We start from the raw sequence: 12,273 nt of genomic DNA, 5'->3' as shown, positions 1-12,273 counted from the left end.
TGACAATGCTCTCTGAGGAAATGACCCAGTTGTTTGGCATTTGGGAACTTGTGTGTACAGTGACCTAACTTTTGACCAACATGTGCCCAGAGTCAAAAGAAAGTCTTTCTATACTGCACAGCTTATAAACAAATAGATTTTGACTAGATCTAGAGATGTTTTTGTCCCCCGTTACAAAGCCCTCATTAGGTCAATCATTTTGTATAATGCCCATTTTGGCATGTATCTGTCCAGACTCATGCAACAACTGGAATCCCCACAGAGATACTTTACTAAAAGGATACAAGTCCTCAACAATATGTCTTGCATGGACCACCTCAAAGATTTATCACTATACTCAGTATTGTACAGACTGCTTAGAGGTGACATGTCTGGCATACAAGGCATCCTCTGACCTAATACAGATGGAACTACTGAACATCAGCGAGTCAAATGGCATCAAAAATACTCAGTCCAGGTATCTAAACTGAATGCTGTGGAGAGATGGATATATATCACAGAGGCTACCACTGTTCCAGAACAGAATATCCATTCAAGTAAAACAAAGCTCATCCCTGTCCATATTCAAATGCAACTTGGAGCTAAGGATGGGTAATAGAAGTTCATGCCACTAATGGATAGAGGCAGTTCCTAAATGCTGCATCCCTTACATGGGTCCCCTCAAATTATCTATAGTATGATCACATTTATTCTCACTAGGTTTAATATACACTTATCAGTTATGGGATAGATAAGACCAATCAGAAAATGTTAATTCAAGCACCAAAAGGGAATTGGCTAAGCTTAAAATGTCTTCCAAGTGAACCTATGTTGTGGTAGTAAATAATTTAAAAAAATTGCCCTTTTTAGATCACTAAGTAACCTTCTTACCCTAAGCCCACCAGTCTTCAACAGCTTCCAGCACCTCTGTTTCCAAATACCTTATGTACCTTTCAAATTTTACAGTCCTTTCACAACTCTCTCACCTGCCACATAGCACTGAGTCATCAGGAAAGGAAAACAGCTTACCCAAGTTTCATTCTTTGGCATCAATAACATGTTAGAAACGGAAGCACTTTAACATTAACCTTTTGGCACTTACCTGAGACACCTATGCTGGCATCAATAACATGTTAGAAACGGAAGCACTTTAACATTAACCTTTTGGCACTTACCTGAGACACCTATGCTTGGCATCAATAACATGTTAGAAACGGAAGCACTTTAACATTAACCTTTTGGCACTTACCTGAGACACCTATGCTGGCATCAATAACATGTTAGAAACGGAAGCACTTTAACATTAACCTTTGGCACTTACCTGAGACACCTATGCTTGGCATCAATAACATGTTAGAAACGGAAGCACTTTAACATTAACCTTTGGCACTTACCTGAGACACCTATGCTTGGCATCAATAACATGTTAGAAACGGAAGCACTTTAACATTAACCTTTTGGCACTTACCTGAGACACCTATGCTTGGCATCAATAACATGTTAGAAACGGAAGCACTTTAACATTAACCTTTTGGCACTTACCTGAGACACCTATGCTTGCTTCTTCTATGCATGGTTCTCTTATTCTCTTACAGAAGCATTAATATGTCTAGTTTTGGCACCCTTTTCTGTCGCCATCTGCTAGCATTTTCCTTATCAAATGTGTTTCCTCTTTCTCAGTTGTATAATTTTTGAATCATCTCCAACATTCTACAACTTTAAATTAATTTTCATGTATACAATTGTATATACAATAAAATATTTTACAAAGTTAAACGCCCTTTGCTTATTCTCTGCAGATTTTCCTATCAACTATAAATCATGAAGAATAAATGAAAATAAAACTGAAAACCTATATGTGTGTGTGTTTCTTCCTTGCCAGGTATATCAAAGCCCATTGTCTTTAGAATAACAGGCTGAGATGACTTCTGGTGAAATAAGTATAACTTACCACTGAGGTGTGGTGACCTCTAAGGTAATTATGCTGGGCAGAAAGGAGTAGTGACCAGGGTATAACTCCTAACATGGAGGAGTTGGGGTGAAGTCATTCTTCATCAAACTTAATTTGTTATATTTGTTGCTGGGAAACTGTATCCTGTCCGCAAAAAATCAACACAAATCCTTTCTGCCTACTGCTGAACTGTCATTAGTCTCAGAATAGATAATTATTGCTCATCTGTTCGCACAGAATTGTATTAATTGTCTTCTCCTGCAGATAAGATATGATTTGAATTTACCTCCCTAGTTACTTCCAGATCCAGATGTTCACTCACGAGTATTACAACTGTGGCAGATAAAGCCTTGTCTAGAGAACCCTGTGGGAAGATATGGAAATAGTCCCAAAGTCTGCTAAATCTGAAGTCCATAGTAGCTGAGACAGTTCCATCTTCATGCACTTGGAAACGGTGGTCATTCGTTTTTAGGCCTGGATCACTTTCTGCACATATGTTAAATCTCACTGCCCAGACAAAGAAGATAACATGAAATGTATTAAATGATACAATTCCTATTACAAGACAATATTGCTGAAGCAATAACAAATAAAATGTGTCATATGCTCTAAGAAATAGATAACACAAAGATAACTCTAATGATTAAAGTACAGACTGTAATAAGTTAACTTCAAGAAATAATGAATGCTTGTAAACATCTACTGTTATTATGTTATGGGCTTATGTTTACCCATCTTATCCTGTGGCTATTGTACCCTTCAGTGGGTCTATGTTTATCCATCTTATCCTGTGGCTATTATACCCTTCAGTGGAATCTTGAACAATCATTTCTGACCAAAGCATCCAGCAATTTCCTCTATCTTTTTAATGTTTAATTTCATTTAATTTATTTTTTAATCAATTAAGTGACTTAGTCCAATTCAGACACTTTTCAGCAACACCTAAGATCAACATGACAACAGTAAATGTAGTACGTTCCTAGACAGTTTATGACAACTGATTCAGTCATCATGCTTTTGGAAGGTGGCAGTAAAATAAAAGTACCTGGAGAAATGCTGTCATACACATAAGGAGTAAGTGAAAACTCCGTATAGCAGTAACCAGAGGTCAGAACTGAAACCCAACCCATGCAGTTTTGAAACAGTAACTTAGCCACTAAACTTTTATCTTTCATAAGGCATCTTCTAGAACTAGAAGTGATCTAGGTACCACTTTCCAAGAACACTTCACTCTGGCCCATCTCATTTCATGTAAGTATTACTTGTTTGTGGTCTGTTAGCATACGTGGCTTTTTGACCACCTGTGTCATCTTTTTCCTACTTTGGTTCAACATGTCAAGTTATTCTATTTTGCCACCTAGTTAGAGTCATCAGTAGCCTCCAAAGAGAAATAGTTGAAGAACATTTGTGGGTGTGAGGTGGAGACAAGCACAACGTTAGGTTTCTGGTGCAGTTTCATGTTTCAGAAATACCAGAGAGTTATTCTGTGCATTGCAGGAGGCATGTCTTACATCAGGAATTTAGTAGTAGAGTTTGTACATTCCAAGTTACTCTAAAATTATTATCCATGACAGATTCATAAAAATGATATGCCACTGTAGAAAAATAGTATCTGACCCATTTATTAACCAATTAAAAATATTAAAAAATTGTAATCAGGATATTAAAAGTCACCAAGAGGAGAAAACGCTGAGAGAAGAAAGCCACTTTTGAGATTTTAAGTATTTTGCTTCAGATTATTTGTTAAGTTTTTCTGCATTGCCGACTACTTTTGAGCATTTTCTGGCTGTTACAACTTGATTTCTGTGTTGGTAACTGTATTTAGAACACAACCTAGAGCTGATTACTGAATTTCCTGCCTGCACTTATTTTTAAAATCGTTTTTTTTTTCCTAAAACTTGCATTTTATCTGTCTCTGGCCTAGCACTCAAGTGTGGGGTCATTTACTGCACTGTTCTAACTTGTTGATACTTGTGAACCTCTGCTTTCCTTAAAAAAAACAAAAAACAAAAACATCTTGCTTTTTTCCTACTTTTCTGAGATTTAAAAAAGCTCAGTTACAGATTTGCTGTTCTGAACTGTTTGTAAGTTTCTTGGAGGCCATTGTTTGCTTGGGCTAAAGGGAAGTCTCTCTTCATCAGTGGCAGTGATAAACATTGAGCAGCCTGCCTGCCCCTGTGGGAGTGGTTACTGCCTTGAAACTGTAGTTTTATTGGCCATTTTGGGTCAATTCCTAACTCCTTGATCTCCCTCTCTTAAAACCCGATTGCCTCGTGGTTTTGGCATCTTTTCGGACTTGTTGGCTGTTGGTGAAGCACCCACCAAGAGGAGAAAATGCTGAGAGAAGAAAGGAGCCACTTTTGAGATTTTAAGTATTTTGCTTCAGATTATTTGTTAAGTTTTTCTGCATTGCTGCCTACTTTTGAGCATTTTCTGGCTTGTTAAATTTGATTTCTGTGTTGGTAACTGTATTTAGAACACCACCTAGAGCTGATTACTGAATTTCCTGCCTACACTTATTTTTAAAATCGTTTTTTTTCCTAAAACTTGCATTTTATCTGTCTCTGGCCTAGCACTCAAGTGTGGGGTCATTTACTGCACTGTTCTAACTTGCTGATACTTGTGAACCTCTGCTTTCCTTAAAAAAAAACAAAAACAAAAACATCTTGCTTTTTTCCTACTTTTCTGAGATTTAAAAAAGCTCAGTTACAGATTTGCTGTTCTGAACTGTTTGTAAGTTTCTTGGAGGCCATTGTTTGCTTGGGCTAAAGGGAAGTCTCTGTGTTCATCAGTGGCAGTGATAAACATTAAGCAGCCTGCCTGCCCCTGTGGGAGTGGTTACTGCCTTGAAACTGTAGTTTTATTGGCCATTTGGATCAATTCCAAACTCCTTGATCTCCCTCTCTTAAAACCCGATTGTCTCATGGTTTTGGCGTCTTTTCGGACTTGTTGGCTATTGGTGAAGCACCCACCAAGAGGAGAAAACGCTGAGAGAAGAAAGGAGCCACTTTTGAGATTTTAAGTATTTTGCTTCAGATTATTTGTTAAGTTTTTCTGCATTGCTGCCTACTTTTGAGCATTTTCTGGCTTGTTAAACTTGATTTCTGTGTTGGTAACTGTATTTAGAACACAACCTAGAGCTGATTACTGAATTTCCTGCCTGCACTTATTTTTAAAATAGTTTTTTCCTAAAACTTGCATTTTATTTGTCTCTGGCCTAGCACTCAAGTGTGGGGTCATTTACTGTGCTGTTCTAAGTTGTTGATACTTGTGAACCTCTGCTTTCCTTAAAAAAAAACAAAAAACAAAAAAATCTTGCTTTTTTCCTACTTTTCTGAGATTTAAAAAAGTTCAGTTACTGATTTGCTGTTCTGAACTGTTTGTAAGTTTCTTGGATGCCATTGTTTGCTTGGGCTAAAGGGAAGTCTCTGTGTTCATCAGTGGCAGTGATAAACATTGAGCAGCCTGCCTGCCCCTGCGGGAGTGGTTACTGCCTTTAAACTGCAGTTTTATTGGCCATTTTGGGTCAATTCCTAACTCCTTGATCTCCCTCTCTTAAAACCCTCTTTTGCGCTGTTTTGTGCGTTTTTGCACATAGCGCAACATCGGGCAGCGCTGCCTAATTGGGTTTAAACTGTTCCTGCCTCCACAAAGTCTGCTCTTCACTTCTTCCCATAGAACTGCTCTATCTCTCAAATTAAACACCATATTCTCATTCTAAGGCCCCTCACTGGTCCAAATAAGTAATTTTACAAGTTAGCACTAATAAACTTACTCTTATACTCTCTACGATTACCTTGTCCCCTATTGGTCCATTTTAATTCAGTTCCCTATATTACTCTAGCATGTCCAAAGGTCAGTCAATGATTTCCTCTCCAGTCCGGCTGGTGAATCTGGGAATTTTGAGGCAATGTTACAACTGCCTCATGTACACAGACAACCCTCTCCTCCTCCAAACAGGTTCAAATATATGTGAGAGATGCAACCATATAGCCAAACTGGAGGCTGAGCTCTCTCATCTCAAAACTGGTGTAACCAGTCAGGAGGAGAAGGTAACCTCACACAACACAATTCCAGTATCAAATAGTCCCACCACAACAGAGAACCAAACACATAAAAACACAAAAACAAAACATACTCGGAGGCTCTAAATAAAAATCTACCTAAGCAACAGAGGCCTCCAAAGCAGACATCCAAGCAAACGCTACCCCAAAACAAAACACGTACAACTCATAGCACACAAACTCAGTGTGCCAAGCAGTCACAGCCCTTAAGGCTGAATAACACACCTGATACTCTTGTAATAGGTGACTCTATTGTCAGACACACTGACGTCCTGCTCACCAGGCTGAATAAAGAGAAGGTCACAGTGAGCAGCCTGTTGGGAGCTAGAATCCGCCACATAACGCAAACACTCAGGTCACTCCAAAGCAAATACAAATATGACTCAGTCATTGTACATGCTGGCGTGAATGACCTGAGACGTCCCTCCCTCGACTACATGAAAATAGACATAGAGGACCTCTCTGATCATGTAGCCCAGGCCGGTATAACCCTGACCTTGAGCAGCATCTTACCCTCACCTAGAATGATGCCACAGTATAAAGACAAAATGATCGATTTTAACAATTGGCTAAAATTTTGGTGTCATTCAAAGGGGATCCAGTGTCTGTCAGCTTGGGATGACATGCTCGACAAGCCACGTTGCTTCGCTAGGGATGGCTTGCACCTGTCACCCCTGGGCTTTCGGATATTGGCAAAGGCTCTTGCCACCCCATAGTGCCTTTTATAGGCAAGGCTCAAAAGTCAAACCCACCTCCATAGACAGCACAAGGAACAAGAAACTAAGGGTAATGCTGCTAAACGCCAGAAGTCTTAACCTCAAGATGCATGCACTCGAAGCTCTCCTCAGTATGGAGAACATCGATATCTGTGCAGTGACAGAAACCTGGTTCAAGGCTCCCAAGAGCACCCCAGCACTACCAGGTTATACCTCATATCATGCTTTTCAGCCCCAAAACCCGGACCGAACCACAAAAGGAGGGGGAGTTTCCATATTTATCAAGGATATCCATACCTCCAGGTTAGTGGCATTGCACAAAGTGTCAGAGACCATCCATGTGCAACTGACAGTGGGCAAGACTGCTTTTCAGTTTATAGCATCCTACAGGCCACCCTCTCAAAGTCAGGAATCCCACTCGGCTTTCCTGAAAACATTGGAGAACATGAAGATCTCTCAGAACACCATTATATTGGGCGATTTCAACTACCCAAACATAGACTGGGAGCATTACTCAAGCCCCAGCACCTTAGCCCAAAGTTTCCTGGAATTTATAAACTCAAATGCTATGGAACAACTAGTCACCACTCCCACAAGAGGGGAAAACATACTAGACCTGATCATTACCAACATGGGGACTCTATGCTCCATACCAGAAGTATATCCCTCATTGGTAAGATCAGACCATAAATTAATTTCACTGGATATCCACATCCCGACCCCACCCCCAGCCCAGAAAACCACAGTGAAAAACTTCTCAAAAGCGAACTTCACACTTCTCAAAACTGAAGTGGAATCCTTCAAGGCCCCAGGGCCAGTGGAAACTACGGCCCAAACTGCATAATCCTATATAAACGCATTCTACGGACATCTCCAGGAATGCATGGATCATGCTATCCCTAACAAAATCAAGACCCAATCATCCAAATGCAGGCGTCCAGTATGGTGGACCCCAGCCATAAATAAACTGTACAACAGAAGGAGGAAGCTACTACATAATAGAGCAAAATCCCTAAAAGGGAAGGCATCTCTGATCAGTACTAGCAAAAAATTACGATCCCTCATAAAATCCTCCAAGGCCAGCTTCGAGAGAAAAATTGCACAGGACACTAAAGACAATCATAAGGCTTTTTTCAGTTATGTTAGGAACCTGGCATGCAACACCCAGACTTGTTCTGAGTTGATTCTAAATGACAAAAAATACACTGAACCCACAGACATTGCCAATATCCTGGCAGACAGGTTCAGTGCAAACTTCTCCACCCCCTCCCCCCCAAAAGAGCAAGTATCCATCCTGGCAGAGTGCAGCCTCCCAAACATCTCTGATGCTCAGGTGAAGGCCGCCCTCTCCAAAGCAAAAAACACTGCTTCCATGGGACCAGATGGCGTCCTGGGTTGTGTCCTACATGAACTCCAAGAAGAACTAATCCCTCAAGTAAAACTGCTGTACAATCTCAGCCTCACTACAGGATATGTGCCCAAAGAATGGCGTACAACAACAGTGATCCCACTCCACAAAGGTGGCACCTCTGCTGACCCTGGAAACTATCGCCCCATAAGCCTGACTAGCTTAGTCTGCAAGGCTATGGAAAGGATCATCATGGAACTCATAAACAAATACATTGGGGACCTACAGACACTAGATCCTACCCAATTTGGCTTCAAGGGAAGATCCTGCCTTTTGAACCTGGTCGACTTCTTCGAAACAGTCACCAAGGCCATAGATGAAGGGAAGGTAGTCCACAAAGCCTATCTGAACCTCGCAAAGGCATTTGACACAATACCCCACTCGGGCATCATATATAAGCTATCCTGCCTAAATATAAACCCCTATGTCACAAGATGGGTCACAAACTGGCTCAAAGACAGAACCCACAGAGTCAGAGTTGCTGGAGCCATGTCAGACTCGAAACTGGTCACAAGTGGCATCCCACAAGGTTTTGTCCTGGGACCTCTCTTGTTCGGTATTTACTTTTCTGAGGTACAGGCCAACGTGGGAGGACTATGGCTCACCAAGTTCGTAGATGACTGCAAACTGGGCGACATAATCGACTCTCCAGCTGACACAAACATCCTTCAAAAAGGTCTTACACAGACGGATAACTGGTGCCAGAGCCATGGTCTAAAGCTAAATGCCAAAAAGTGTATAGTCGTACCCTTTGGCAAAAACAATGTGCCCACAAATTACCACATAGGTGGTAACCCATTAAGTACAGAGAAAGTAATTAGGGATCTGGGGACCCAAGTTGATAGCAATCTCTCCTTTGACAACCACATTGCCAAAGTGGTTAGAAAGACCTTCTACATAGCCCACCTCATCATGAAAGGATTCACATCTAGATCAAGAGAGGTAATCGTGACTCTTTATTCATCCATCATCAGGCCCATCATAGAATACAATGCCCCCTTTGGGATGTACCTTACCTGACACCTGCAGCAATTAGAAAGACCCCAAAAGTACCTCACCAAGAGGATCAAGGGACTCAAATGGATGCCATATGCTGCTCGGTTAAAAAAACTCCAGCTCTACTCAGTTGCATACCGCCTACTTAGAGGCGATCTATGCCTGACATATAAAGCTATGTCCAACCCAGAATTAATGGACATGCTCCACCTCAGTAAATCTAAATCCCTTAGAGCCACGCACTCGAGGGACTTGAACCTCAGCACAGAAATAAATAGAACATGCTGGAGGGACAGATTCATAACCCAGAGGCTCCCTTCGCTCTGGAATAGAATTCCAATTCATGTTAGGCAGAGCACCTCACAGACTCTCTTCAAGAAGAATCTTGATGAGTGGATGGGGGATCATAGGTTTGTCCTGGGGATTACTTCCGTGTCACTATTAGAGAGAGGCTCAGTAAACTAAACTTTAAAAAGGGCACAGTATACTCAAATCAAGGGGTGGTGTAAGCCAAACACAATCGGGCTAGGCTTATAAATGCCCCAGGGCAGATAGCCTAGTATGAAGCTATGAACCTATGAACAACATTTATACAGACACATTAAAATAATTATTATTTTCGCAGTATTGTCATTTTAATTTATTTCAAAATGCTTGGCTGGAAATGTAGCTTAAATTCATTGTAGCAAAATGATAGGCAACGTGCCCAGCACAGAAAAACATAAATAAATAATTAAATAAATATATAAATAAGGCAGTCAAAGTATCAATCTTTCAGGAAAAGAGGTTGCACAGGAAAGAAAAAGAGAGTGTGGTTTAGGGGTAACGATGTAAAATTACTAAAATATATGCAAATTCTGAAAATGAAGTCGTGGCATTTGACACTGGTAAGCTCACTTATCCAGACAAGAAACTAACTAAATATATAAATAAATAAAACAATGCCACTGTAGACAAAAATACTACAATCACTTATCCACCTGTCATTGCTGAGAGAAGAAGACAGCACGCTAAAAATGTTTATAATGAACCATGCAGGAGTGGTTGAAGACACTGTTTGTTGCTTGTAGTAAGGAAAGAAAGCTACTAAGAAAACTTTTTTTTTCTTTTGATAAAATATAAAACATAACACTGCATTACTGCACCTGAAGCACACTCAATAGGTGTCTAATCCATATACAAAGATGGCATTTGTGATGACTCCATCAAAGAGGTAGTCAGAGAAGTTTCCAGACCCCTGTCTAAAAGTCAGAGAAGTTTCCAGACCCCTGTCTGAAAGTCAGAGTAATTTCCAGACCCCTGTCTAAAATTAGTTCTAAGATACCATTTGCAGCATGAGCTGAGCAGAACAGTATTCATCAAGGTGTGGAATGCGCTGTTCGACTGTCCAAACAGGCATTACCTGAAGTACAGAGCGCAGGGTATCCCAAATATTCCAGGTCTGAAGAATCCATGGCATTTTATGTTGGTAAAACAAACAGATGTTTTAAACCATACTGACTGTATTTACTGAGCGTGCTGTAGTTGAATAATTCAATGTTATAGTTTATAATTGATCCAAAGATGTTTAAACAGAGAATATACCAAATTTTATATGATATTAAAAAAGGGAATATGTGTAATTTTGTCAAAACATAACACTGCTGAAAGCTTACAACATATATTTTAAATAACTATGCGTCGAGTTATAGCTGAGAATATAAGGGAAGAGGATATTAAAATATATAAGGAAGTGTTGAATATGACTGGATAACAACTGAACACACCCGTGCCAATTGGTTTAAATGAGTGCTATAGTTTTAAACCTGCTCTGATCACAGGAAATTGAAACATTAATGTAAGTGATTACCTGTATTTTTATTAGTAATGTCACTTAAACTGAGTTTTATAAAAGAGATATTTCTGTGAATGATGTTTTATATAGTTGATAAATTACTTTTTGTATGAAAGTGTTCGAATGTTTAATAAGTATACTCTGACTCTCTTTGGTTCCTGGTTGCATTTGTTGTTTTATGTTTTGAACCTGTTTTATTTTTCTATTTTTTATTTTTTGTTGCTGCAGGGATTTATCTGTGTTGCCACTGCATGTTGGTGTATGTAGAACATTAATATAATTTGCATTGTTTGCCTCTGTTAACACTCTGAAGAGAACATTAGATGGTCTGGTGTCCTGGTTACAGATTCATAGATATTCCAAGCACATCGAATGTTATGATCTCTCACATCTTGCCAGAAGTCTCTCTCAGGCTGTACCTTCTTTATCCAAAAATGCCATACTGGTTAATTCCAGACAAACTTTTTGGACATTGAGCCAGTAATCTAGTGTATGTTTAAAGGAAGATAGTGAGTTGCAATGTTTAATGTGCAGGAGAAAGTTATTGCAGGGGTCTGGGAGACACTGACTCATAAACCTTTCTCCACTGTCTTGGTGATGATTTAGGTCCTGTTTCTAGTACTGGTGGAGATATTAAACTTGAAGATAAACAGCAAGTTCAGGACAATAAGATTACTAATGGAGTGGAAAACAAGACAGAGATCTCCCCTTAAAAGTCTATAAGGCACTGAACAAATGGACAAAGATTCTAGTCTCTCTTTTGGTAGCTCAGGTAGTTCAGGTAGCACAGGTAGTTCAGGTAGCTCAGGTAGCTCAGGTAGTTCAGGTAGTTTAGGTAGCTTAGGTAGTTCAGGTAGCTCAGGTAGCTCAGGTAGTTCAGGTAGTTTAGGTAGCTCAGGTAGTTCAGGTAGCTCAGGTAGCTCAGGTAGTTCAGGTAGCTCAGGTAGCGCAGGATCTTTAGCTCACTGAACTTTTTAGGTTAGGAATCTTTGAGGTCTTTCTAACTGTTAGACATGTTTAATGAGATACATCCCAAAGGGGAGGTTAGACTCAATAACTGGCCCTATCAATAATGAGTATAAGGGAATGATTACCTTTTTAGACCTTGATGACATTAGTTTGGCCATTAGCTGGGCTAAATAAAAGGAATCCCTGACAAATGCTGTCAAATGATGGTCAAAAGAGAGGGAGATATCAACCCATATACCAAGGTCCCTGTTTACATTTTTGTTTTGTCATGATGTGTTGTCTATACAGTATTACAAAGGGAGGGGCTGTCTACCAAATAGCCAAATGCCCATGTTCAATCACCAATTACGGGCATG

General features: G+C 39.9%; 1 protein-coding gene across 1 annotated transcript in view; it reads right to left on the bottom strand.

Moving 5' to 3' along the window:
* Positions 1-12,273, bottom strand: part of LOC122810422 (cadherin-1-like) — a 656,917-nt gene that overhangs the window by 413,304 nt on the left and 231,340 nt on the right. The window contains exon 3 of the mRNA XM_044082033.1: positions 2,217-2,437. Within this exon, the coding sequence (XP_043937968.1) occupies positions 2,217-2,437 (221 nt within the window). The remainder of the gene's footprint in view (positions 1-2,216; positions 2,438-12,273) is intronic.

The sequence above is a fragment of the Protopterus annectens genome, chromosome 8.part1 (assembly GCF_019279795.1).
Source record: "Protopterus annectens isolate FY-2018-M chromosome 8.part1, PAN1.0, whole genome shotgun sequence".
NCBI classification, from domain to species: domain Eukaryota; kingdom Metazoa; phylum Chordata; order Ceratodontiformes; family Protopteridae; genus Protopterus; species Protopterus annectens.
This window is presented reverse-complemented; position numbering and strand designations above follow the sequence as displayed.